General features: G+C 46.1%; 6 protein-coding genes across 6 annotated transcripts; 3 read left to right on the top strand and 3 right to left on the bottom strand.

Moving 5' to 3' along the window:
- Positions 1-6,428: 6,428 nt before the first annotated feature.
- On the bottom strand, positions 6,429-9,363 carry ATNIH1004_008562 (putative telomere silencing protein Zds1; the record flags this gene model as incomplete). Its single annotated transcript, XM_033573170.1, has 3 exons — positions 6,429-6,626; positions 6,683-9,094; positions 9,358-9,363. The coding sequence occupies 3 exons, from the start codon at positions 9,361-9,363 to the stop codon at positions 6,429-6,431; spliced, it is 2,616 nt and encodes an 871-aa protein (XP_033423722.1).
- Positions 9,364-13,208: 3,845 nt separating this feature from the next.
- On the bottom strand, positions 13,209-14,578 carry ATNIH1004_008561 (SYLF and SH3 domain-containing protein; the record flags this gene model as incomplete). The annotated part of the gene is made up of 3 exons (XM_033573169.1): positions 13,209-14,282; positions 14,352-14,455; positions 14,536-14,578. 3 exons carry the CDS (start codon positions 14,576-14,578, stop codon positions 13,209-13,211), a joined length of 1,221 nt encoding a protein of 406 aa, XP_033423721.1.
- Positions 14,579-16,607: 2,029 nt separating this feature from the next.
- On the top strand, positions 16,608-19,741 carry ATNIH1004_008560 (WD40 repeat domain-containing protein; the record flags this gene model as incomplete). The annotated part of the gene is made up of 7 exons (XM_033573168.1): positions 16,608-16,813; positions 17,642-17,784; positions 17,841-18,783; positions 18,851-19,136; positions 19,202-19,399; positions 19,462-19,537; positions 19,605-19,741. 7 exons carry the CDS (start codon positions 16,608-16,610, stop codon positions 19,739-19,741), a joined length of 1,989 nt encoding a protein of 662 aa, XP_033423720.1.
- Positions 19,742-20,458: 717 nt separating this feature from the next.
- ATNIH1004_008559 (GPI anchored serine-threonine rich family protein) lies at positions 20,459-21,420 on the bottom strand (the record flags this gene model as incomplete). Its single annotated transcript, XM_033573167.1, has 5 exons — positions 20,459-20,595; positions 20,868-20,974; positions 21,043-21,174; positions 21,230-21,308; positions 21,372-21,420. The coding sequence occupies 5 exons, from the start codon at positions 21,418-21,420 to the stop codon at positions 20,459-20,461; spliced, it is 504 nt and encodes a 167-aa protein (XP_033423719.1).
- A 3,079-nt stretch (positions 21,421-24,499) lies between these two features.
- ATNIH1004_008558 (uncharacterized protein) lies at positions 24,500-25,099 on the top strand (the record flags this gene model as incomplete). Its single annotated transcript, XM_033573166.1, has 1 exon — positions 24,500-25,099. One exon carries the CDS (start codon positions 24,500-24,502, stop codon positions 25,097-25,099), a length of 600 nt encoding a protein of 199 aa, XP_033423718.1.
- An 824-nt stretch (positions 25,100-25,923) lies between these two features.
- Positions 25,924-27,725, top strand: ATNIH1004_008557 (Smr domain protein; the record flags this gene model as incomplete). Its single annotated transcript, XM_033573165.1, has 2 exons — positions 25,924-25,953; positions 26,058-27,725. The coding sequence occupies 2 exons, from the start codon at positions 25,924-25,926 to the stop codon at positions 27,723-27,725; spliced, it is 1,698 nt and encodes a 565-aa protein (XP_033423717.1).
- Positions 27,726-27,964: the final 239 nt, after the last annotated feature.

Genomic DNA, 27,964 nt, shown 5'->3' with positions numbered 1-27,964 from the left:
GGTTTTTGAGGCCATGGAGGTCAAGTGCCCAAAAAGGAATGAATGAATGAAATCAGAGTGGTCCAATGCATCAGCCTATCTTTCTTCACAACGATGGTTCACGAACAAAGAGTAGTTAGGATGAAGGCAAAGGAAGAGCAAGTAATAATACAAGGGTGGAAATACAGAGCGTTACGCCAGAGCCCATTCTTTCATACAGTACATACCAAAACGAAATGCCAATGAGGTCACCACAAATGCAGCGAGATAGTTCTGCTGTCAGTTAAACTGGAGTTCTGTCTGTTGTTGTCGCGTTCACTCTGAAAATAACTCTAAGAATTTTAGGAATAACAACCGAATAAATGTTCCACCATTTCCATAGTGACTTGTCTAGGGATCGCCGGATTTTATAGTCCAAGTTGCAATACAGATCCATCGGCCCTGGGTGGAGGTTCGGATAGCCGGGGCTATCACAAGGAGAAATAATCCGTAATAAATTGTCTCTTGGCTCGCAATACCATCCGTTCTGGGGTCCAACCAGTGAGTTTTCCAGACAATGCTTCGTACTGGTTCTTCGAAGGGGTTGACAGGCAGACAGGCTGGCGTACCTCGGGATCATCGCGCCCCATGATTCGCGATCTAGTCTAAATTCCAGGGACACGATAGCCTGCGGAAACAGCCGATTCCTCTGCATCTCTTCTTCAGCCGGGTGTCATTGTCATGTGTTCAGAACTACACTCGGACGGACCTACAAAGTATCTAGCATCTACTACGGAGTACGGAGTAAGCACCTCACTGCGAGTAAGTTTCTGTTCTACAACCCCGGACCTAGAACTTGTAGAATGTTACACAGCAGCCATCGGAGGAAACAATTCCAAGAGCTGATCGTCCCTCCTGGTACTCCGTACCGCCGACAATGATTTTTTATCGGAGCATGCAGGACAGTTTGAAGGTACCTTTTTTGCATACATGGGAGAATTTTGTCATATGGTCATGCAGATCAAGTCCAGAGAGGTGGCATGACATCCCACGCCATACAGTTCACCAACTTGGGACCGTGATGGGAAGAGTAGTCGCATCAAGATGGGAGACTAAACCCAGTACAAACTGGAACCCATACGGAGTAACCTTTCCGACGACACCTGAAATAGATAGTTAGGTGGCTTATGCTAAGCTCAGCTTCGCAAGCTGGGCCTAAAGTGGAGAGTGATGCGAGATGCATGTGGAAACATCTGCAAGAGCAATGCAATTGCCAGCTATTCACGGCTCCGCTCCACATAAGCTGAGCATAATTATGAATAATGTTGACTCTTGTTTGATCAGATAATCAGACCACAGTAACTAGGCTGCTAAAAATGTAATGAATATTCTAGAAAACGGCTGCGGATCAACTCGGGAAATTATTGATCCAGCCAGTTAGCATATTGGTCGACTTCACATGTCTATCCCCAACATGTGAAAACCATAAAAAAATTAAAAAAAAATAAAAAAAATAAAAAAAAGGAGAAGGAGAGTAAGTGATCATCCTATCTAGCATGGTCATATGGACTCAAACTGATGCTGGATAATCTCAATGGTTGCCTGGAGTACAGTGTTAAGGTTCTTCCTGTAGTCAACAATTGCCTACGTATGTCCGGTCCTGAAGGCATCATCATTATTTCACATGTATTTACACGTGTGCAAGTATAACCAAAAGGACACGTGTATCTGATAATCTGGACAACTCAACACTCTGTCAATTAGAAGCGAGACAAATCATTGATCTAGGCATGCTGCCTGTCTCGTCTATCCTGCAAAGTCGAGAGGTAAAAAATAGCGCTCAAATACAGCCTTACGGACCCAATCGGGTGTTGCCGGCCTGCATGTGATCGGGTAGCTGGAACGGGTAGCGCTGTCCGAGTGCCACCCGAATTTCATCCAGTGTCAACCACATGCAACAAAGTCATTATCAGAATGGATTTTATACTTCATACAATGATAGTTGACCACGTTCTAGACTGTCATCCATTGACGTGTCTTTCGTAATAATGATGCTTGTTGGGAAAGAGACTCTCGGGCCGCAAACCCAATGAGTTTCCTCAGATAGCCTAGACCATTGCAGGTTGATATTTTGACGCAAGCAACTGAGCGCTGATATCACGACTGAGCAACATTTTACTCAGCCTAGGGCAACAGGGTTGAGGGAAATAAGTAGAAAAAGTCGGCCCACTGTTCGGCAAATTTTAGTTGGCGAAAGTTTTGGTCTTCCAAGGTACAGATCATGTAGATCGTGGAACCATCCATCTATTTTTCCCTTAGGATCACATTCGGTGAGCCGAAAATCCAAAACAAGACCTTCCAGGGATGATATGCAGGACCAGCCAGTAGTCACATCATTTAAGCCCAGAAAAGTCAGTAAAGTGGGCCGATGTAGACGACAAAGAACACGCTAAATTATGGTGCTGTCATTACGAAGGTCATGCAGAAAAATAGAGTCGTAAGTCACCGTAGTTTGCATACTCCAATGCATCATCAAGTCGAAGCGCATTATGGTTGTAAGCTATGGGATATTCGAAATAGGAAGGCATTCCACAAGATGCACGTCTCTGCGTACAGCGACCGTCACAAGTGACTGCTGCCTACAACATTGCTGGGAATGCTTCCCGGAAGGGCTAGGATGAATGCAACATAGCACGCAGTTGTTTCACCATTTTTGCCATTCCACTATGTATCACCCTGATACTAGAATACTGCATACGGAATGCCGACTGTTCCGTGTCGAGATCCTTCGGCATGCCGAGTATGGTTTAAAGGGTTTCGCAATCCGGTGTCTCCATTCGGCATGGCTTAAGTCGCATGCAACTCAAGCTTTGATACCACTATCAGCTGTTGAACATTGGCTCACAGAAGCTAGGTACCGGGAGGCAATCCTGCGAAAGGGAAAAGAGAAAGATACCTGGCGATCTTGCCATTTTGGCCCCCTCCATCTATCTACATGGAATACAGCCCAGCACAATACGAGTGAGAAGATAAAAATCCTGCCAATCAGACATTCCTGTTTCTTTATGGAGCGCTGAGGGACGCTACACAGCATGTCACACTGTCAAGAGCTAAGTAAACACAGTGCACAGACGTGGTGCAACTCAAAACCCACAATTCAAGATAAGAGCTTCCCGTGTGCCCAACACCCTACAGATCTTAGTCACTTTCTAGGGAACCCGAGGGAAAAAAAAAAAAAAAAGCTATCGGAGGGGAGTTGCGGTGCCCTTTCCAAAGTGGACTCTGCCGTGGTTCCACCAAGTTATCATGAAGCCTGGATTGGCCTGAACAATACACCGGCGCCTGCAAAAGGACAATGGTTTTTGCGAACATTCCATTCCACCTCTACCAACATCAACATGAACTAACTATGAAGTACTATTGTTTGGCTATCAAAAACTGGGCCAATAGGGCTCTTCCTATCCATACATGGCTGGATTGTGGAATATTTCTTAAACTGTTTATCCGGCACTGTCATTGCTGTTTTTACCGAATGTGATCCTGCTACGTAGCTGGGTTGTTTCCAATGAAAAGATGATAACGTGCTCGCAGTATTCCGTACTTGGTTTGATATTTAGTGTCGAGCTTGGAGTCCATGAGCATGTCTGGGTAGGAATTCTGAAGAGATCAGAATAATTCCCGTGAGACGATGTGCAAGTTCAGATCGGGAATATTTTTGCGACACGGGAACCAGATCCCGTGTGACCATGACTCTGTCCTAACATCGTAGAGACTCCTCTGTTAGGAAGACGAGTTCCTAGGTAGTGGTATTGGTCTATTGTAATCGTCTGTATCTGATCCATCAGGAATATACTGGACAGTCACAGTATCATTGATCCGGCCGTGTTTCTATCTGCTGGTCGCCATTGAAGTATCCCTTTATAATAGTGTCCAAGAATGTCTCCTCATTTCTTCAGCTGAGAATTCTTCGACTTTTCCAATGGCATATCATTCATAACCTTTCGCAGCGAGGGATCTAAGAAACTATCAAAAATCGACACTTCTTATTCCTAGAGATTGATATTTACACAACAAATAAAGACCAAATATAAGACTTTGAGAAATCCCTACCTATGTGAATTGGTCTGTAATCATGGAGATATAGAAGAGCAAGAAAAACTAATCAAACAATCCTTGAGAAGATCTATAGCAAATCAATACAACAATACTCCGCATTGCACAACAATAGTATCTGAATCTCTTCTATATAGACTTCCATGGTTCTAGACAAGACAGTGATAGTATTTTCCGATATGAAATAGTACATACATACATCCAATATACATATAGTTCTTACATAGATGTTCCCAGAATACAAAGTATATAGATGTATTGATTAGATCTGTACTTGTAAAATAAGACTCTATTTCATTGTGTATACACCTTCATTGTGACATTTATCACCCAGTCCTATAAGTATATTCTGTTTTACACAGTAGTAACAAGTTGGAACATAATCTTATATAAGCTATACTGAGCATCACTGATATTAACAGCATATTTCTTGAACTCTTCAACTGTTCTTCAGATCCAAGACCCATTGACTGTTTTCAAGCCGCTGGTTCAAAGGGCAAAGCAGATGAACGGACCTGTCACATTGCTGTTTCATCCCATTCAGAAGAGAAACCATATCTATCATATCACGACACAGAGAAGGCATTACACTTCCAGGTCAACGTATAAAGACACTAAACCATAAGACATAAATCTACCTGTATAGTACTATTAGTACTCTCCACTGAAACTGCTAGCAGTATATCAAATCAAGCCCACAATTAAACAGCGAGCCAGCGAGTTATGTAAGGCAGTTCATACCTACTCCGTAGTCCTGTCTCGACCCGCAAGACTAGACACGATTAATTTCACCCCAACCCAACCCAACAATACAACGCAACACTGTACAATACTGATAATAGTAACAAAAAAAACGAACACTGAACTCCTTTCAGCAAAAAAATGTAGAAAGATAGAAAAAAGGATCTAAAAAATCCACCCCAAAATAACCCAAATCGCCAACCCGGCGCAGACGACTATCCCCGCGACTTTCAACACAGCGACGGTATCACCTTGTCGTGCCATACGAGTTAACCGACTTGCGCTACCTTTCAGGCCTGTGGACAGGGAAGAGAAGACTTGGCTCTAAGTAAAATAAAATAACCCCGTTAGAAAATGATATCCATTATATTCCGAGATGACAGTACAGCGGTGTCTTGCACAAGGAGGGAGACGAACCGAATGGTCAAGCGTATCTTGGTCCCGGGCGTTATCGTGGATATCGATGGTTACGGATTTCAGGGCCGATACCTTGGAAGATAGAGAGTTGAGGAGGGCATTGTTCTGTCTGGTATGGGGTTAGTAGATTTAGATTATAGAAAGTTGACAATCAAAGATGATACACTAGAATAGACAGTATACCATAACACAAATAAAGTGATATAGGACTAGAAAAATGGACGGGTGTCATACTGTTCTCGTTCGTAGGCGTCTCCCATCCTGTTGGTAGTGGTGTCCTTGGACTGAAAATCCAAATATCTCTTTGGCTTCTGGAAGCTTATTCGCAATGGCCAGAAAGTATCTGCCCCCCAAACTGATGAAATATAATATGATAGACAATAATAGGCCCCGGAGGCTTGTGCTTGGTGAATAGGAAGCGGATACGGAGGTGGCATTGCCAGCGACGATGACGCGGGCCGCGGGATACAAGTCACGTGACAAAAAACCACATCCATTGACAGAGGCTCTTAACTATATAATTCTTACCAGGCAGCATAAAATATTTGTGGATTTCAACTTCAACTTGTTCTGTGGAATAAATTTCACAAAGTCTATACAGAGCCGCATCTTGCAGCAGCCAGAACTCCGCAAGATTTCACCAGTTCACAGGTCCGTGTTGCTTGGAGAACCACGCCAAACCCGCCACCAGTGATAATTAGAGACAGGCAGGTAACGCCACAGAGCAAACACTAGACCATATGTCCATAGAGAGTCTCACTAAAAATAAAGGGACATATGGCAAAGCATCCAGAGAGACAAAAAGGTGGAGTACAAACAAAACCCCAGGCGCTATGCAAACAAACCAAAACCTCTTCAAGACAACGAGTCATATCTTGCACTATCCTGCTATGGTAGAGGACTCAGGGGTGTGCTATATAGAAATGCAGGAAGATGGGATGCAAAGAGAGGAAGTATAGACACAGTGCAGTGCCACATCATATATTCTTTTTCTCCTTGTGCATGTATAACGAATCCACTGTTCACAGAAGCATGAAACTGACGAACAGAATTTAAAAAGAGAGATGGAGAGAGAGAGAAGAATGGGAAGTAGTGATCAGTGTACAAAAGTTGGAAAACGACCAGAGTTTACAAAATTAGGGGTATTCGTACGCTGCAGAAGAATTTAACAGTAGCAAAAAGGATACTCCTGTTTCCTGTCACCACATATCGTCATCATCGTCATCTAGATGGGCATCGTGTCGATACTGATAGTGCCCTTGGCCGTATACAGTCCCGTTTTCAAATCCTTGTTTACTGCCCCGTGACTGTGCCCGGTATTGGTCATGCTGATCATCATGATAATCATACATCTGATGACCGTCATAGGAGCCGTCGCTATATTGTTGTTCCTGAGTCTAGGAAAGTCAGCGTCGTTTTCGCCCACCAAGGCGAACGGAAACCAATTACTCACCTCTTGATATCGCTGATATTGTTGATATTCATCCGATTGACTCGTCTGTTGCCTCTGCGCCGCCGATGAGGCGAGCATCAGGGGATGCATTTGCTGTACCTTGGCCAGGTACGAGTACATGAAGTTGCTGAGCAAAACTTGGGAATATAGCGCGCGTCGGGGGTTGGCAAGTTTGATATGGGCCATTCTATAAATAGCCCTCTCTTCCAGAATAGAGAATCGAGTCCAAGGAAAGTCGACGTCTGGTCGAAGTTCCCGGATTGGCGGCTCGGGAGACAAAGTTCGAGAAGAACTTTTCTTATGACCGTCCCCACTGCCCTTCTTTCTACCGCCTCCAAAAATCGAGGAAAACAATCCAGACTCCTTTTCTTTCTTCGACTCCCCTGAATTCCTTCGGGCGTGGTCTTTGCGGCGTTCCTCTTCCAGTTTAGGATCAAGCCGATCTAGCACAACGCTTTCCCGCCCACGCTGGCTAGAATCGCTAGACATAGGCAGAGCCTGTGCAGTGTCGTGTACCTTATCAACGATTTTGGATTTGCTTTTCTTGGAATCGCTGTCCTTATCCTTCTTCTTGTCCTTCTCTTTGTCCTTGTCCTCCGAACCCAACAGCCAGTGCCAGCTCGACTTCCGACCACCTTCCGTCTCCTTCTTGTCCTTGGATTTTTTGCCTTCTGGTTTTGTTTCCGATTTCCGATCCTCGGAGAAGGTAGGAATAAACGAAAGGCTGTCCGTCCGGGTAGTGTTTCCAGGGAGAGGTTGGGGGGTGTTGGCGAATTCGTTGAGAGTTGGTGTGCTCTCTTTGCCATGTGTGCGGTTATGCAAGGACCATTTGGATGGGCTTTGATCATAAGACGTTTGGCTCTTTGCAGGCAACCCGGATGGTGGATCATAAGAGGATCCACGGCCGGGGATCAACATCGACTGTGAGGCGGGGGGAGTAGACGGTGCTACGTTGCTATCAGGAGGCGGCGTTTCAATAATTTCTGGGATTTTCTGTTCTGTTGGGAGGGTATTCAGGGCCGATTTTCCGTTGGAGCTGATACGAGAATGCCATTGGCGCGTTTGTGATGATGTACTTGTCTTATGTCGGGACTCTGCCGATGGAGATTCATCCGAGGGGTCATTCTCAGACTGTGCCTGGTTTGAGGTCGAGCCAAAGGCGGGGTTGGCTAGCTCGTTTGGTGTATTGGATTTTATCTGCTCAGACTTGGCCAAAGCTTGGGCGCGTGTTACACTGGGAGTGGGATCTGTCGATACTCGAGTTAGGCCCAGGATCGGCTGGTCACCGGATGCGGTAATTATCGAGGCACCTTCGTTTGCTTCGGATGACCGTGCAAGCCGTTTGGAATAGGGGATCTTTTCGCCCTTTTTCAGACTTCCTGCTTTCCTGTACTGAGTTCTCGTAGAACGTCTAAGACTATGACCAGGGGGAGCTGGTGGGAGGATAGGCCTATCCTCGTCCGTGGAGATCCCAAAATTCTGCATCTCATCCAATATAGAAGAGCTCTGGCTCCGTGGTATTGGGCCGTCCACCAGAGTCTCCAGTTCTTGCAGGTTGGGGCCCAACGAGTCCGCTTTGGACTGTGATCGTTTCCTCTCCAGTCTCTCTGCGCCATCTGTATAACCGTTTGAAGCATCAATCTGCCTAGAAAGCATCGACTTCTTGCGTCGAAGACTTCCGCTTGACCCTTGCCGATCTGGACTCAATAGTGAGAAATCACCACCAGACTTCCGCTTGATATGATCTGCCTTGCTTTCTAAGAAAGATTTAAATTCTTTGGGAGCCAGCTCCGGATGCAAGCGAGCTGGGACCCAAAAGAGTCGGGAGGCATCGTTTTCATCGGCCGAAGGGGAGGGGGCAATCGATGGCACGGAGAAATTGGGGCTAAAGGTGGGAAGATCCGGATCACCAGCAGCTGCTACATCCATCGACATCCGCCGAATAGCAGCCAAATTGCTGAGCTCCTGTGCAACGGCGGCAGGGTCGGATTCGTAATCGATATCATTGAGCGGGAAGGACGTGGTGGCTGTGTCGGTTGATCCGGGAGATGAGGTTGAGCTCGGGGACGTTGGGCTAGCGCTGTCTATGGATTTGGCACCCACGGGTAAGCGGGCTTGCCCGTTGACCTGCCTATTGTTGTTGATTTCATTCAAATGGCTTTGCACTTGTAACGACTGCGGTGAAGAGGGCGATTCGGCTCCCGCGAGCTTCGGGGGGATAATGGAGATGGATTCGCTCAGAGGGGAAGAGATGTAGCTAAGGCGTTTCGAATCCCTTTTGTCATAATCGTCTTCGTACATATGACCGATTGCCTCCGTGACATGGTGACTTGGGTCACTAATCGACAGTTGAGGCACATGGCCTCTCCGTGCCGCATATCCTCCTCCAGCCTCAGAGGGTCTTGGTGAAGCCTGGAGAAGGCACAGGGGTTAGTTCAGAGACGATTCGCATACATAAGCAGCAAAAAAAATCAAATTTCACAACGCTGTGTTGAGATACTTTGTGTTGAAGGGGTATTTATTTAAACCCTTTTTTTTTTTTTTTTTTTAAGGAAAAAGGCAAGTCTAGTGCAAGAGAGGAGGGCTGGAGGTACAGACAAAAATCAAGACATTAAACCCCAAGCAACTCAGGCTAGCGGAAGAAGGGAAGGGGGACAAAGAGGAAACCAACGTACCTGCATGAGAACAACTTGTCTGGGAACTTCAAGAGCCAGATATCCCGAAATAGGCCGAGGATGAGGACTAAAAGGCGATAGGAATCTCGCCTGGAGGAAGGAGGTCAATGTACCACCTGGGCGGAAAGACTTAACAGCAGGATAGCGGTCATGGAATCATGGAGGCGGGGAAGAAATGTCGTCGGAGAGGAGCAACCACCAGGGTGACGGGAGGAAAGAGAGAATGAGGATGACTGCTAGGCATCCGGTGACCAACAGGCGTGTTGTAGTAATGAACCTAGCGAGTGAAACAGAGGGGAAAAAAGAAAGGAAGAGCAAAGAAAGACGAAAAGAATGGTGGGAGGGCAAAAAAAAAAAAAAAAAAAAAAAGGAAAAAAAAAAAAAAAAAAAAAAAAAAAAAAAAAAAAAAGGGGGGGGGAAAAAAAAAAAAAAAAAAAAAAAAGGAGATAAGAAGGGGCAGAATAACGAAAAAGATGGAGGGAGATGGAGAGAGAAGAGAGAGAGATGGAGGGCGAGGCGGCGAGGCTGCGAGAAGTGTGGTACCTAGATTGGACTGGATTGGATTGAGGATGGATGGATTGGAGAGTGGGAGAGGATGGGAAAGAACCATTCGGCTTCGAAACGATGGTTGGTCCGATGGGCTGGGCGGTGGTCAAATAATATTAGTACCTGTACTTCCTATATTCTTAGTAGTTATTGGGTATAGTTAATTACAGTATAATTAATAGGAACAGCTGTTCGGTCACGTTTCAGCCCCAGTATCCTATCTCTCTTATGCTCTTGGATGCTGCATTCACTCCCCAACTCCCAGTCTACATGATCAATTCAACCCCTCCAGAACACACTTTCCCGCTCATTCTTCCGTCTTGGATCCTGTCAATGACGACGCTTAGTCACCGCATCTGCTCCACCAAGCAAGGGACGATCAGGGCCACTGCGACGATGGGCGATCGGTGATCAGCATGTTCCCCCTCCCCCGTGTATTGCCTGGCCTCTACTTTAAAAGCATACTTCGATTGATGAAAGTAGCCCTAACCACAGCTGGCTTGGTCGTTCTCCGGTCCATCTCTGTGCATCATTATTTGTAGCGGCTACTTAATTGAGTCTAGACATCAGTTACCTGGCTTGGGGTGGAGCTTACCGTCCCAAGTTCGATGACTAGTTAGTAGTTACAGTATCATCGAGGAAAGCCAATGCTAAGCTATCACTGGACGAGTAAAATACAACCAAAAACGAATAAAAATTAAACTAGACATGCTCCCTTTTAATCACATGATTTTATGACAGATCCGTGTTGACGCCGTCATCGTTGTAGTCCTATACTTCATATCATCCCTCTTATTCTACCCAACAACGAACGGTTGTTTCAGCCGATATCGCCACGTCCAGACAACCGAGACTGAAATCGACGAATACGTTCACGTCTTCAGCACAACCAAAACTTGGAATTCTCCAGAATCTTGGCTTGACAAACTTCCTTGGAACTCCAGATCCATTCCAGACACATCTGAGACTCACGGGGTATTTCCTACAGTTCACGTGTCTCCCTTAATAGGCCTAGTCCCTATCCCTTTAACCATACCGTATCACGGTGCCAGGGAGGATGTTGAGGACTAGAAAGTTAAGACCCAGAATCCTCTGGAATGAATCCTGATGTTCTTGGGGTTCTTGCCGATTCCGCTGCAGTCTCGTGTTCTTTGTTCATGGTCTGGCTTGGTCCGGAAGGGGAAAGGATCAGATGACTGTCGGTCACTTTGCTGGCACACTTCCTTATGCCAAATCACGGATATGCTGTAGCGAAGAAATGCTTCTGCTCCCGAAAACATCCACATTGAAACTATCAGACATAAGCCGTAAAAGTAAGAAGATAAGGGACATAAGCCAAGCCACTGGGCCGTACGTAAGACACTCGCAGGCAATGCAGCCAGGGGGCTTTGGAGTCTTTTAAGTCTGGGTATTTCTTTATGAAGTCTTGGAGAAGTCCATCCACATGTCGCTGAACAAATGGTACCGAGTTAATGTAACCCATGATAGCGACATTGAATAGTTCTTGTCCTCTAAGGTCAATGACCTCTGCTATTGGGTACCGGACGCGGCACGTATTCCCACGACACTTTCGGGTTCAACAATAATTTCAAGATTAGTTTTCCAAGATCTGCTGTAACCTACGTCTTTTTTTGTATGGACGGCGAAGTCGAAGGCGTTTCGAAAGACTGCACGATCTCTTTCCATGAATTTGCATCTTCGACACTCCATGATTTGACAACTGCAGATCTGTATTGAAGACGAGAGGGGGTTCCATGTATCCAGTGGCAAGCAATTTATATGATATCCTTTGTATAATAACCTTCGTGGATATTGCAGTTAAAACAATATTTTCCTCTTTTAATTAACTGGATTGTATAGTTGATCGAAGGTGGCAGAAGCTTCGTAACATGGAAGCAGAATTGCTTTCACTCTGTAAACCGTACATTCCTTGCCCAGTAAATAAGCCGAAGGAAGTGAAATAAGGAAGTGAGGTAAAGAATGTAAAGAAGTTAAGGCTAGATATCCCTTAATGAATCTCACACTGGTGAATAAGAATATGTTGGCGATAATCCAGGCCATCAGTACCCAGCTTATTAAACAGCAAAGAATATCATATTCAACCTCTCTTGGCCGCGGGAAACCTAGTATTGTTACGACGAGCGGATATTGAGAAATCAAAGCCAGAAAGCTGGAAGCACAGTAGGCTGGGCCTTTTCTAGTCCAAAGAATATTCAACAATGGGCGGTCTGTCATTCTTGACGATCTGAACATTAGTAAAACCCATAGAAGAAGGCCAAAGTACATTGATTAAAAGTAAAGGATGTGTAATCAAAGATATGCTGAATGTAGATATAGTAGAGTTACTAGTCACTGCATAGTTTTCCGGGTATGTAATATGTTGGCGTCCATACAGTGTCTACGCTACGGTTTTGTCTATGGTCCACTAGGTCTGTTACAGCACATGCGTACTACTCTTTCCAGCTACTACATCAAGTCAAGTCCTTTACTGGAATCGCTGAATGGTTATGTATGGGATACTGCTTGATTTGTCGGATGGTAGAAATAGATTCATCCTGAATGCGCCATCTCCATGGGGAGTATGTCTTATGTCTGCTGAAGACTTATGACAACGCTCCATGCCGAGCCTCCTTGTCTCAACCCTTCCGTTGCAAAGGATATGTCATAATACCAAACAGACGCCTTGGTGAACAAACGAAGACGGAAAAGAGTTGACCTACAGAAAGATGCAATCGATTCACAACACAATAACGCAGTGGGGAATTGTCATCCTAACCTCCAAGCATATAATGATACGATCCGATTTCTGCCCATACGGCAAACAATAATAAACACAACGAAAACAAAGAGGGGCAGAAAATGGACAGAAAAAGATTCATCAGAGCCAGATATACAAAAGGTATTTTAATTCCAGCCGGAGTAAAATCATCCCAGGCTGGCCACGCCCATCCACGCAGAAACGACTCCATCGCTTGCACTAGAAATCTGAGAAGAGAATCCTTAGAAGAAAATTGAAGGAGCATAAGTATGTATGTGGTTTCCAGCTGCACGACTAGAACGATGCGGAATCATTTAAAGTACCATAAAAAGAAAAGATAAACAAAGAAAAAAAGAAAAAAAGGGTGCTACAACCAAGAAAGGGGGCAAAGGCAGATCGACCAAATAAGGGTAGATACTCTCGGATCATCAAAGGCCAATCCGTATAAGCCAGCACAAAGTGAGTTCTTTAGGATGTCTCAACATAGTTGCTGCAAGTCATAGATCAGTATAGGATCATTCCTAATCTTACGAAAAGATATGCGCCCTTACCTAGGGAAGATGCCGACCCGGTTCCCGATACGACCCGTCCACCAGTCTTCTTTCTTGTCGGTCCTCTTGAGAATCGTGATAATGTCCCCTTTCTTGAAACCTAAGTCTCCCTCTTGGTCGGCATCGAAAGTAAACAAGGCAATTGCTTGATCCTGACGCAGAGCCGCAGCCTGTCCTGTTCGTTGCCCAAAGACTGGCTTGGGTGCCGTAGGCCGGCTGGGCTTGCGATCCGAATATACATAGTCATCCTCACCAAAGGGTGCTGTGTTGCTGCGACTACGGCCGAAAGTGTCAGAGCTATCATTGCGGCCGTAACGGGTAGTAGAAGAACGACCGAGGCCTCCCGCAGGCCGGTCGTACACATCATCGGCCCACGTGTTCGCACGACGGGGCCGATCTCGGTACTCGTAGTCGTCCGCGTCACTCAATCCTGTCCGAGATCGTCGAGCGCCTTCTCCATATGCTTCCCCTCGCCGTCCTTCCCATACCACATCATCATGTCGGTCATCGTAGACAGGGATGTCATTGTACATAGAGTCGCCTTGGGATCGTCCGTTACCGTAGAAGGCGCGGGAGTTCAAGATGGTGAGAAGGGGGTCTGCGGCTGGGGGGGGTCGGATCGTTCCACTGAGCAGCTGGCGGGCTGACACTCTGCTATTGTAGAGCTTCTCATTTGCATCTTTCCGTTCCACCAGCATGCTTCCTTCCAAACTCACACCCGCAAAGAGTCCCTTCGTTTTCGAATACGAGAATACCGCGGCCACACCCTTTGTGCTTGCTGCGCCCGCAGCCTCCGCATTCCGTCCCACCGGACCTGCCGCAATGGAAACGTTGCCACCCAGAGTCAGGGTTCCTACCTGTGAAAAGGTTCGGACAGCAGCAGCATCGTTGAGAATGAAGACGAAGTCAGTCAACTCGAATCCAATCTGCCCTCCAAACCCAGCACCTGCAGTTGCGATTGCTGACGGAGCGGACCAAGTTCCATCGGCCAGACGAGCGACGACTACTCCTGATCCAAAACGAGCGGAGCCCAAAAAACCAGCTTTTAAGATGGTGAGGATAGCCAGACCCTGTAGGAGGATTGATCAGCAGGAACGTTACCTCCCATCAATTACAATTCGAGTTTTTCAGTCTATTACCTTAGCACCGGCCAGAATTTCAGGAGGTATAACCTTGTCAGGTCCAAAGGCTTGTTTTGGGTCGATAAAGGAAGCAAGAATTTTGCCGGCTTTCCTGCATTCGCCTGCCCAGCACGAGTAACGTCAGCTTGGAACTTCACGAGAAAATGCGGGGAAAAACGATTGGAGTGGGTGTGATGCGTACTTCCTAGAGACGAAGGCAGGGGATTATGTATCCCGAGAGGCATCTTGATTGTGTTCTTCAAAAGAACCGAAGGAGCAAGATGCAAGAGGTGCGATGGGGGGAAGTCAGAGCGATCGGATGATGGTAATGGTGAAGTTCGTTAGCCAGGGTCCTGCGACAGGGGTCTAAGACCGAATGGGGGCGACCGGAAGTGGGCCAAGATGACGGCTGACACTGGTTTGGATATCAGATCAGGTTCCTACCTAGGGCCCCGAGCGCTAGTCCGAAGTGCCGAACCACACCGGGTCGAAGAAATACTGGATAGGTAGGGAGTCGATGTAAGAGAAGAATAATAGCTCTTCTAGGGTCGGTTATTATCTCCTCTGGCAGGGTGATCGACAAAGGAAGGCGGAGTAATCAGCAGAATACATCTCTCCAGGCGTAGAGTGGCGGAGTCGTTCGATTAGGTTCTCTTTCTTGGGCAGACACATTTCCAGTATACATGCTTGGTATTGCAGGATTTGACTTGTTATGGTCTGAGAGGATTCATTCCTATCCTAGAGTACTAGGGGATGATTAGTGATCTATTGTCTGTCTTAGGGTAGAGTTGAAACCTGAGGCTACACTGCTCCATCCGCTACCCAAGCTCCGACTCGACCAACAACCAACTGCAAACGAACTTTGCAAAAAGCGCAATGGCTAAATTTTTACACCGTACATACATCCTTCGGGGTTTCATTTGAGGGGATTTTATCGAAACAACCAAAGTTAACCAGAATAGTTACAATCCACTGTTTTCGTGTTTCCAAAGACCGTCAAACCGCCAAGCCTGGCGTTATCAGCTCTCGTCTGCCCCGTTGTCTATCTAGACTTAATTAGAGCGTTCTACCAGAGAAATACACAGTGCACCAGTCTCGGCCATCTATTTACTGCGGTGCTTATTCTCCCTCCAATAGTTCGCACTATTTAGAATGGTAACCCGTCCTCTTCTCAGGGGAAACAGCTTTCCTTGGAAGACGCCCTGACAGACGATGACAATATCCTACATCGACTAGACTATCCGCAGAAGCAGAAGGATTTCTGGTCGTACCTTATCCCCCATGAGAGTGACATCGAAGCTGTGGTTTCTTTCCATCTTCGTGCGAAACATTGCCGGGTTGTCGATGAAATTAGTTAGTTATTTGGCAGCTACAAATGCCTGCATTCCGGCCTGTGTTAACCGTCCGAGGACCGCGTTCTTGTACGAATCCCCTACCGATTAAAGTCGGGGAAGCAAATAATCCTGAAAATATAGATGAAAAACTGCATTCCGCAGTGCCACGTACGTCTAGTGCCTTTTTCCCTCGACTCCGTTGGCGTATAACTCTTACGATACGGTCGTGGTTGGACTTGCCCAGAACATGTCTATATGTCAGCTTGCAGCGTGTGAGCAGGCTGACTACCGGGTACATGGTCGTTAGCTATGAACATATTACTTGGATGAAGATCCGTCACCATGAGGACGTACGTTTCATTACGGTATTGGCGGGAAACGAAATGACGTAGCAGAGCACGCATCATAGTCAAGACAGCAACTTGCTCTTGCTATGGTTCATTACATGGATAGATTTGGCTGATAGTAAATACGGTTGTCATGACACTGTAAATATACAGCTCCACAGACCGGTAGACCAAGTCTCTAGAGATCGTGGGAATGCCTTAGTTGTCGATTGTTTAGAGCCGTAGTGTTAAAGGCCGACTGTTTAACTGATTAAACCATCATTGTCCAGGCTCAGTGATCCAATCTATGGCATACGGGTACGACCAAGTGAAATCATAATGCTTGAGAGATCGCTGAAAAGCGTATGTCCCCGCGTTTTATCCCCAAGGAGCATTTTCCTAGAATCGACGAAGAATGGCACATATCTAGGGTGGGCATGTTCTTTTCCAGTTGAACTACGAACTCCCCTTACTGGCTGACTGGCCGGCCGATTGATGACATTGAGCATGGAGAGCACCTAGACACTTTCGAAAGAATTATCATTGAATTCATAGATGCATTCTAAAAACAAGAAATATGAATCGAAGGCTTCAATGCTTTCCAGGCGCAAGTCATGAGGGAATGCTGGAGTAGAGGAAGTTTCTGGTACTTTCAAGCCGCGAATAGCCTGAAGGGGCTTCTTCACGTCTTTAACAAGCATATCCAACGCATTTTCTGTGAGTATCATTGTACCGAGCGTGTGTTTGACCGGACCGTCAGTCCGTACTGGTGTGTAGGAGCCGAAAAACTGATTCAAAAGAAGGTGGAGGAAGAGGATGTGTACAAGGATCGACTGAGAAGGCGGTTTGGCAGCTGATCGAGAATACCAGCTTGTTCTTCGTGATCGGAGTCTTTCTTTGTCCCTTTCTATACAATCTCGTTATGCATGGGTCTATATCTAGATACGGTTAATAGCAATAGTAAAGTGAGGATAGAGTTGCAGTGTGTATTTTAATTACATTGTAGCGTGAGCAATCCAGAGCCGAGCATACTAATCCTGAAGAGACGCACTATTCCCGCTTGGGTAATCCCCTCCGGCCAACCCCAGAAAGCCGCCTTCTCTCAAGATCCCCGACACTGTGAGGTGCACCGTCATACTCCGGCTGGCTGTGCAGTGTCTGCAGTGTCTAAAACCCTCTATTCATCTTCGACGCTGCCACTACCTAAGGACTACACTACAGCTTCCTCCTAATCCTATTCACTATCCTGGACCCATCGTCTGCAACCCTTGCTATTTAATTAATTTCTTCTTTGTGTCTCGGATCACCCAGAATAGCACCATTTTAAGTGCCCTCTTGGGCCAGGATTCATTCCAATTGCGTGGCCAATCCGTCAGCATTACTTGGTTCCATTAACTTGCATTTGCAACCATGTTGTAAGAATCACCCTGTCCCGGCACAGTTTATGAGTGCAGATTCCCCTCTTATCTGGTTGCCTTCTGGAGAAGCCTCTGCTGCAGAGTTGTCGTCGGACTTGTTGGAAGTGCAATGAAAGTGGCTTTATTGTTCCTGCCGATTTATTGTTCCTGCCGATTTTATCCACATGCCAACCATACTATTTAACGATACCGTTGCGACATCCCGTCCCCTTAGCTGACCGTTGATTTAGTGTTCTTCCCCCGCCTCCGCCTAGGTACACCGTACCGGTTGCCTACGCAGCTGGAGCGTCAAATGGCATGGCAGTCCCAGTCGTAGAAACCAACAATATAATTAGCACACCGGAGGGTGGCTGTCCGTTGCAAGTCGGAGAAGGTGCGTTGTACGAAATTCTTCGGTGTATTGATCTTGCTAACATCTTGTTGCCTCAGGAACCTATCACCTTCAGGACGACCTGCACCTCGCAACGCCCCCTCCACACCCATCCGAAGCTCCGATCGTAAATCCAAACCCACTTGCGACGGTTCCCACTCCTCCAACAACGGGCGTTAAGTTGTCACTGGTTAGTCTAGGTAATCGAAATAAGGCCCCGGTGTTTCCACTGAAGGACAGTGGGATTGCACCACCATTTGGAGACGGCAACCCTGCGCTAGTCGCCCCGGTTGGGAAAGAAGGAAACAAAAGAAGGAAACCAAAGAATAACATTGTTAAGAGTAGCTCTTCATTTGTATCTCGAGTCATTACTCACGAGGCTGCCACAAAGCGACTTAACGACCGGAATATTGACGGACTGTTTGCTTTCGCCAATATCAACCGCGCATTCCAATGGCTGGACTTGAGTTCAAAGCAAAAGGAAGAGCCGCTTGCAAAAATCCTATTCACCAAAGCACACATGCTAAGCCATGATGTCAACGAGTTGACGAAAAGTACATCGCACATTGACGTTGTCATGGGGTCATCTGCGGGCGATATAATTTGGTATGAACCAGTAACGCAGAAGTATGCCCGGATCAATAAGAACGGGGTGGTGAGTAACTCCCCGGTGACACATATCAAATGGATACCGGGATCAGAAAATTTGTTCATGGCTGCACATGCCAATGGGCAATTGGTGGTATATGATAAAGAAAAGGAAGACGCTCTATTTACCCCTGAACTCAGCAGCCCCTCGGCGGAGGCATTCAAACCGTCGAGACGACATCCGTTACAAGTTCTCAAATCGGTTAACTCCAGGAACCAGAAAACCAATCCGGTAGCATTATGGAAAATAGCCAACCAAAAGATCTCTCAATTCGCCTTTTCGCCGGACCAACGGCATCTGGCCATCGTGCTGGAGGATGGGTCTCTGCGAGTAATGGATTACTTAAAAGAAGAGTAAGTTGATATTTGTCCCCTTCGGCAAAGCACTAAACGCGGAATGAAATTGTTAATAGAATGCTAGGGTCCTTGATATCTTCCGTAGTTATTATGGTGGATTAATATGCGTCTGCTGGTCGCCCGATGGCAAATATATCGTCACTGGTGGCCAGGATGATCTCGTGACAATATGGTCCTTCCCAGAGCGCAAAATCGTTGCCCGATGCCAGGGCCATAATTCCTGGGTCTCGACAGTTGCCTTTGATCCTTGGAGATGTGACGAAAGGACTTACAGGTTTGGAAGCGTTGGGGACGATTGCAGGCTACTCCTCTGGGATTTTAGTGTGGGCATGCTCCATCGGCCGAGAGTGGTATGTCAACAGATGTAGATTGCCAGGCAATAAATTTCGCTCACAGCTGACGTGCGCTCCAACAGCATCAGGCTAGTGCTCGTCAGCGGACCAGTTTGATTCCCTCCAACACCCAACATACCAATCGCCATAGAGCCGATAGTGCTGGCAATCGCGTGAGATCAGACTCACAACGGACGGCAGATCTCAACAGTAATTATGACCACACTGTCCGTCATGCGGTCGAACCGAGAGCACGGACGGCTCTCTTGCCGCCTATCATGGTGTGTTTCCCATTGTTACCGGCGTTCGTTGCACAAAGATGTGGGAGCTAATTTTCTGATAGTCCAAGAGTGTCGGACTCGACCCTATCTACTGGTTAGGATTCCAAGAAGATTCCATCATGACATCTTCCCTGGAAGGTGAGCGTCACACTGCCCGAGCTGTGTGCAGAATGGGTTGCAAAGATAGCTGACACTACAGATAAAGGACACATTCGTACCTGGGACCGGCCCCGGGAAGGTATCAATGACAACTACAATGTTCACCCTTCATCGCCGGCGATCAGTGCCCCTGCTGCTAGGTCCAGATCCGGCTTTGCCGACCCGGCCAAGGGATCCCTCTGACCTTGGTATGTTCACCTGTAAATATGCACGTTTTGTTACCTGATATACCCATTTGCGCTTGAGGATTTATTGTCTGTTTGTAAAGTTATCTTGTGGGGACGTTGATTGCTGTTGGCTAGCATTGCATCCGATTCTAGTCTAGCCTACCCAAAGTTGCTACCAGATCCAGCGCAGTTTCCAGTTCAACGTTCAACTACCAGTCCAAATCATAGTAAATAGTTGGAGGCTTAAAATGGGGGTAGCACATTATCCAGCCAGTGATACTAAGGTAGATACTGACAGATCTTTCATGATTGACATGCTTAAAATAAAGAATTTCAGCTATGACAGGCTCTTTTACCCACTCTAGAGATACCTATATACACTTCTTAGGGAATACAGCACAATACTCCAAAGTAATTGAATCCACCATCCTACGGAATATTTCCCTTTCTATGTGCGAATAAGAAATGAAACTCAGATGAAGCATGTTCATTAGATAGATATAAAGACGTGTAAATACATCGGTTGTTATCCATACCATACCATACCATACCAGGGCAGCTAATGCATTATATAGGTAGTCAAAATAAAGAATCTCACCTTCAATGAAGATAGATAGATATCCATTCTGTGCGGATAGGTATCTTTTTTTCCTTTCAGGACGCGAGCGGTAATCGTTTTTAATCATCACTTTCTACCTCTCTGCTCTATAGTACTCCAATGCAATACATTGCATCAGAGTGCAAGAGCAAAAAGACTCACCACGAGAGTACCCAAAGTAACAGGAATCGTAAGCGACGAAGATCCGCCGGTAGAATTAGTTGGTGCTGCGGCAGTTGCAGCGGGATTTCTAGAAGCAGTAGAGGTGGTTTCTGCGGTGGAAAGAAAGACGTTAAATGATTGCCATGGTCAAGCTTATATATGTACTCACCCAGTGATGCGGAGCCAGAGGGGACGGTGCTAGAAGATGGTGAAGAAAATGTGCTGCGAGTGGTTGGATGTTGGATACAGGGACGGGATGTGGTTCTGGTGCTGGTGCATGATAGTGATGATGATGATGATGATGATGATGATGATGATGATGATGATGATGATGATGATGATGATGATGATGCGATAGAAGTAGTAGTAGAATCTCTCTTACTGTTCTGGGGCGCGTCAGCAACTTTGGTGACTTCAAATTGCGGTGACTGAGCCAATATGCCGGTATTCATTTTGTCGTTGGAGATGAAGTTGAGCTGGTATCCGCTTCTAGAGAGATTAATTAGCTATGACTTGACAACACAGGCCTTGTAAACTTGGACTTAAAATCACCATACCCCTTCGGAATGCCCCAGACCTTGTCGACAGTGTAGGTGCCATCGGAGGACGTGATGTCTTTGGCAATTTCCTTGTTGGCACTGGAGCCGTTTGTGTTGACCAGGTTGATGGTGAATTTGGATGGATCCGATCTATATGGTCAGAATCGGACTGAATCATGCAGTGTGGCTTTGGTATTTGACATACTGAACAGACTTCCACTTGATTGTGAATGGCTTGCTCAGGTCAACTTTGTCCTGCGCTTTGGGAGAAGAGAGCGTGAGAGCTTGAAACTTTGTCAGCAATGAATGTCTAGTTAGAAGAGATTGAAAAGGACTAAATCACATACCAACGGCAGAAACCGCAAAGGCAATAAGTGACACGATGTGGAAACGCATTGTGACCGAGGATGTGCAGTAGAGGATCACGGAGGACTCAAGACAGCGATGGTTACTCAGTTAAAAAAAAAAAAAAAAAAAAAAAAAAAAGAGGAAATATGATATATATAATACGTACGATTAATTGACAAGAAGCAGAATAGCATTGTCGGGGGACAACAAGGTGACTTTATATCTTCCCTGCAGAGCTTCTATACACCGCAACAAAGGATGATCATCCAGTCCTTTCTAGGGCTCGATCCCTCTCATCGACCCTTTTTCTTTTCTTTTTTCAGATCCGGATTGATCGGTAGGAGAAATCATAACTGGGTGTTGTGCGGTCGCAAGCAGAGTCTCCTGCATTGAATGAAGCGAGGGGGCCACAGATGATCTGTTCTCCTTCCCAACCTTGACTACCTTCAGTCTATCCCTACATCGGATTGGTAAGTCCGGACAACAATTGCAGGAGAACCGACTTGAATTGGGACCTCCCATCGTAGGTTCTAAGAACAACGGGGCTCCGTTCCCATGCTTGCAGGGGATGCATCTCCTTCAAGGTAACCTCGCCAGGTGGTGCTTCAAAAACCCTTCAACCGTCCCATGACGTTTTGGTTGGGATAGGGTGATATCCCTTCTTTGCTTGGATGTACCACGTACTCCGTATATGTTTGTAGTTCTGCTACAAAGTCGGAACTCGGCAAGGCCAGATTGAGGATTCGTCTGAATCGCCTCCCCTAGGCAATTTCCTAACTCGATCTCAGTCGAAGATCCCTTGGCGCATCGGTGGGGATAAAACTAGGAGCAAGAGAAGGCTAGTGGCGAATCTACTTGCATTAGAAGGTACATGAAGACCAACTAGTGTCTGCGGATGGGGCAATCTTAACACGACATCACGATAGCTGCCTGAAAATCCTGGCACGTAGGCGTCGTCGTCTCCGAAAATTTGCGACTCAGCTGCGTCCTCATGCCTAAGGAGGGGAGAGAAGATTACGCTCACTCCCCGCTAACTGGGTGGTTGAACAATCCTTGGCGCATCCAAGAAAAAGATGTGTGCTACCTACTGGACTCGTTTGCAAGTGTTTCCCTCTCTTCTCTAGCATTCAATCGGAGTTGAGTTCTCAATGTAGTTTCGGCGGCGGCATTTCCAGTGCATGGGGAACTATTTTGGCTTTCCGCTGGGCTTGATTCGCGCACCGAGCATGGTATACAGCTCATCTGCAGCCGCTTCGAGAGTCGACATGTCAGATGCAAGTGGGATAGACAGAGTGACTATTGAGGATTTGCCTTTCGTCGTACTCAATCGGGCACCGGTCCATGCGTGGCTCAATAGCAGTAGCAAGAACCATAGCTTGGTTATTATCCAGATGTTATTCAGAACGGAAACTCGATGCTATTCTTAGATGTCTAAGATGTAAGACGATATTGTCTCTGCATTTTTGAATCTCACACATCTCTTCTACTAGTATACATCGTCCCACTAAATTTAAGGGCCCCATGTTCTTTTATCACATTTCAGGGTGCCGGCATTGGATACTGGCTGTCTGACTTAAGCTAACTATGAGAGATAATCTAAAAATGGATAGTTGGTCCTTATGACTACGTGCAGAACTGGTTCCGACAGTAACCCAAGTAATTCGGTGGCTCTATCACTGTCTTTATATTCCTTCCTGATTACTGTCTTTTTTTTTTTTTTTGAGAACAGGTTAGGCAACAAGTAAATGTTGTTCTAAAAGTGGCGCAGAGATGGAGATACACTGTCCCAACAGACAACTATATACCTTACGTTGCAATTCAATAGTGCATAGATATAAAGCAGCCATCACAGCTGGAGATAGAGTTTAATGGCTCTATTGAAGATAGTGGGCAAAAATGAGAGTTTTTATAGCAAAGAAAAATAAGTAGAGGTTGAACTGAATATGAAAATTCTTCTATTGATAATATATAAGTAGAGATATATTCCTCACTACCTTTTAGATTGGCATGATATCTATACTCCAAGTGGTATGGGTATTATACAATGCCATGTTTAACCACCACAATACGTTCATTTAACGTTATTTCTGCAAGTTTTTTTAAAATTATTAGGGAATATAGAATTTGATTAAGATGTTAGAATCAGGATTAGTGTTGTCTTGGTTATGTTTATAATACTTCTACAACAAGGCATCTATAACTATATATGCTACGGAGATGTATTAGATGTCTTCTCTTCTTTCTCTTTTAACTCACTATTTTTTTGTGTATATTTATTAACCTATGTCTGTTATGTCTATTGTTCTTCCATAGGTAATTAACAAGCTAAGGCAATATATACACTCTGTTTCTTAACATAAAATGATATTATCCTTATATACACCGGACTACAGAAAATGCCTCTACTTGGCACAGTTATAGCAAACTCCCTAATTATACTGGAGCTTAGGGGTACTGTTTGCACTGTACCCAACCTATACATGGATAGATACATGCTAGACATATTATCCATCTCTAAGAAAACAGAAAGACACACCAAGCACGAATTACAAGGTAGTACAGTTGCTATGATAAAACACTAAATATTAATATATCTAGCAAATGCTTGTTCTAGTAGCTGCAGAAAAGTAAAATGTTTGATTGCACCCGTCTTGGCTATGGTGTTTGTAGTCTCACATTTCTATATTCTCTGTGTTTGTGGAAGGCAGCATGGCATTATTAAAGCCAACCTTACTACTTAATTTTTAGTCCTGCTATTATCCAATACACATTGAGGGATTTATCATTCGTGTCTGGCATAATATCTAACCAATCTCTGTGTCATGCAGAGTACCCAATATACAGGGCTGATGAAACCATCCTCACCATCCATAGTTCACATTGTTTCTGTTTCACCCGGGCTTGGAATATGCTGTGTACTCCCCCGGAGTAGGGTATCGGAACCGAGTTTCTTCAAGTGGAAGTATACCGACACGGTCTGTTCAGTGGTAAAAATGGTATATAAACCACCACTCGACGTCCTTTCTCAAGCCATCTCGCATTCTCGAACCATCATTCATATCCAGTTTTATACAAGTTGCGTCTGGATTGATTGCATTAATTCAGCTCCATTCAAACAATCCTCACCATGAAGCCTCAAATCCCAACTCTCATCCTCGGATTCTGCACTTCTGTCCTCGCCCTCCCTGTCGGAGACCCCCAAAACGAAAACTTAGCTAGGTCAGTGCCGTCACCCAAGCAACAAGGCATTCCCCATCCGTCGAAGAGCACACCGCTCCACAAGAGACAGACAGATGGAAAGACGAACGTCCAGTTCATCCCGGGTTCTGGTGGAGAGGACGGCCCATTCTCGGGCGCTGGACTCCCGGACATGGGTGAATTCCCTGAAATTGGCGGTGAATTCCCTGGATTCGGCGACTTCCCTGGCTTTGGCGAATCTCCTAACCATAAATATTCTGAGTCCGATGATGCCAAGGAGAACGAGAGTCGCGAAGGAATGGAATTTGAGATGCCTGATCTGGGAGACGTGATTCATATGCCGGGTGATTCTCAAGATTCTGATGGTTCCCATTTTCCTGTCCCGTTTCCTGGATTGCCGGGTGATTCTCAAGATTCTAATGGTTTCCCTTTTCCTTTCCCGTTTCCTGGATTGCCGGGTGAAAATGAGACTGAGCCTATGACCCATGGAGCGAAAGGTTCTGGTAGATTTGTGACGGGTAGACATTGAGGGTTGCGAATGGAAAAATCTTAGTTGGACACTTTAAAATCTTGGGATGGTGATGCTGTTCATATTCATATGATCAGGTTGTTAGTTTGTATCGATTGGGACATTGGGTCTGGTCGTCCTTTGTTGTCAAAATGCTCATAGGGCATCTAAAATGGCAAGCAGAAAATAGGTAGTCTACCCCAGTGGCTTTGTGATCATTGAGACCAGTCTCTTTATTATTTTTTGTCTCATTGCACATGGGCTTTACATTCGTACTGTGCTCTCTTGATGGCTCTCGTTTCAGAAAATAGACTGGACACTCTTTTGTGCTTCTTTAACCCCTTCTGGTAGATAACAACTTGCTTATAAGCGAATATACGGATCTGGATAGTAGATATCTCCTTTTTCTTGAACCAGGGGATGATATATAGTCGATATCGAAACACGATTTCTTACCGAAATAGATGTATTTCATAATCTTAGTGTAGTGCCTCATAATGGGAAGAAGACAATACACTCATTCAGACCATACATTAGGGAAGGTTATTGTTCCATTGAATTAACAGACTCTTAAGTTGGTTCTATAGTGGAGAATAACAAAGGGGCTCAGCTCAGCGTGAATGACAGAGCCTTGTCGGGCATTATATTATGTCATCCGCGATTCACATCGTTTGTCATCTCCACTCCACGGATTCCTCTTTGCAGGGCATTAAATTCCCCACTGTCAGCTCAGCGATATTTGCAGGGACTGGTTCCTTGCTGGAATACAGAGTTCCCCGTTGAATCGCAAGGCATGCCCAAAAAATCCCAAATACATCCCCGACACATAATCAGCGACTTTGAAGATGGATGACAAAAGCGATAGCTTGTTCAGAGTGAGTTTCGAGATCCTTTCGCGCCCACCGTAGAAGACTTAAATACGGATATAAATCTGGCGCAGATTGAGCTTCATAACTTACTGCTGTTTTCTGGTGCCTAGGAACTCGAGGAACGTTATTGCCCACCCCTCGACCAGGCCTTGTTTACGGCTATCGTTTGCGACTATGACCTTGCCGACTCGACTCAGATTCAGCAACTTCGCGATACCCTAGACGCTTTAAAGTTGTCTGCGTGGGAGCAGGAGGATCTGCCTTTCGATCCATCCGGCACCAGCGGCTTGAGCGCAGCCAATGGTTTGGATGCGGACGGGATACCCTCAGATCGCAGTGTGTCGCAAAACGATACTCTACCCTCACGCGAAACAGACGTGACCAGTTTTGCGTCGGACTTTTCCTCTGTTAGTCTGAGTGAAAAAGGGTCGAAAGCCAATAAGATAGACCGATCCAGACTGTTTGAACGCGGTGCGTACACAATTGGTGGAGATGGTGTTCTGCGTCTGTCCGGGGCGACTCAGGAAGATAAAATCGAGTATTTAGCAGAGATGTTCCCTTCGGCCGATTATTTAACCATCCAACACACGTTGAAAAAGTCTGGTGGAGATGTTGATCGTTCAATGGATGTCTTGCTCAACCTGGCCTTTTTCGATGAACAAACCCCAAACGAAAATAGCACCAAGGTTGCTATTCCTAAAGGTGTTGATGGTTTTGAGGACGGATTGGACGGAGAGATCTCGCGCAAAAAGGTTCGCAAACGTAAAGGGAAACCCAAAACCAACCGTAGTCAAGAAATGTCTTCTTTGGACTCTGATGGCTTTCACGCTTCGTGCGATGGAATCCGTGCCGTCAATAAATGGGATGCAGCCCAAAAGGATGTCGAATTTGTTCATTCTCGGACATCACCCATCTTGAAAAAGGAAGCAGTGAAATCGGCATATCATGCTAATGGAGCGTCGTTACCAGCCACCATCCGGTTTCTCGCTGGGGCTCATGCTCCGGCGAAGGAGGAAGACATCAGTCAAGACCCAGTCGCATTTGCGCAAGTGGCCGAACTAACCCAGCAGTTCCCCTCTATAGCGTCCACGACGTTTGCCGGACTTCTGAAGATAACGAGAAGTTCAGTTTCGGCCGCTGGTGAACTAGCAGCGGCGATGGTGGCTGCACCAGTCACCCCGGTCGTTTCTGAGCTAATCAAATTCACCACCTCACCGCCTCCTCTCGAGCTGGATGACGAAACGCCCAAGCGATGGACAGCTGCATCACGAATCGCCCGTGACTATAACGCGGCGCGGGACTCAGCCGGAATCCATTTCGCAGCCGGCGCAGAGGCCCTGTCTAAAGCGGGCGTGGCGTACAGACGCGGCAAGTCTGATCGACTGATGGGCGGCGCGGCTGCTTACTATTCCGCCGTGGGACGAGACCATCTGGAGCGGGCGAAGCGCAATGCTGCAGATGCTGCGGACGCGCTGGTCGACTCTCAGTCGACCTCCAACATGCTAGATTTACACGGAGTCTCGGTCCAGGATGCAGTGCGCATCGCCAGCGAACGGGTCTCGGATTGGTGGGAGTCCCTGGGTGATGGCAAGTATATGCGAGGAAACGGCGACCCAATCCGAGGAGGCTATCGCATCGTCACTGGAGTTGGACGCCATAGTCATGATGGTACTTCACGTTTGGGACCAGCCGTGGGTAAGATGCTGGCTCGTGAAGGGTGGAGAGTGGAAATTGGTGAAGGCGTATTGACAGTCACGGGTGTGATCCGACGTCGTTAGCATTTGTCTTATGTGATAGTTGAGATACCCTTGTGTGATGTATTTGATGTAGGACAGCAATTTTAGCGATATAATTGTTTATTTTGAACTAGTATATTCTGGAGTACAGGAATGCAATTCGACGAGAAAATTTAGACAGGAGTCACGCACGTACAGAACATAGCTAGCTTCGAAAGAATTCAATGCATAGAGTACAATTCCTCCCTAGATAATAAGGGCGAGTAAATTCCACGATGAGG

Source organism: Aspergillus tanneri, assembly GCF_003426965.1.
Source record: "Aspergillus tanneri strain NIH1004 chromosome Unknown AapTan_6_pilon_pilon_pilon, whole genome shotgun sequence".
In the NCBI taxonomy this organism is placed as follows: domain Eukaryota; kingdom Fungi; phylum Ascomycota; class Eurotiomycetes; order Eurotiales; family Aspergillaceae; genus Aspergillus; species Aspergillus tanneri.
The sequence above is the reverse complement of the archived record's forward strand: the minus strand, read 5'-3'. Positions and strand labels throughout refer to the sequence as shown.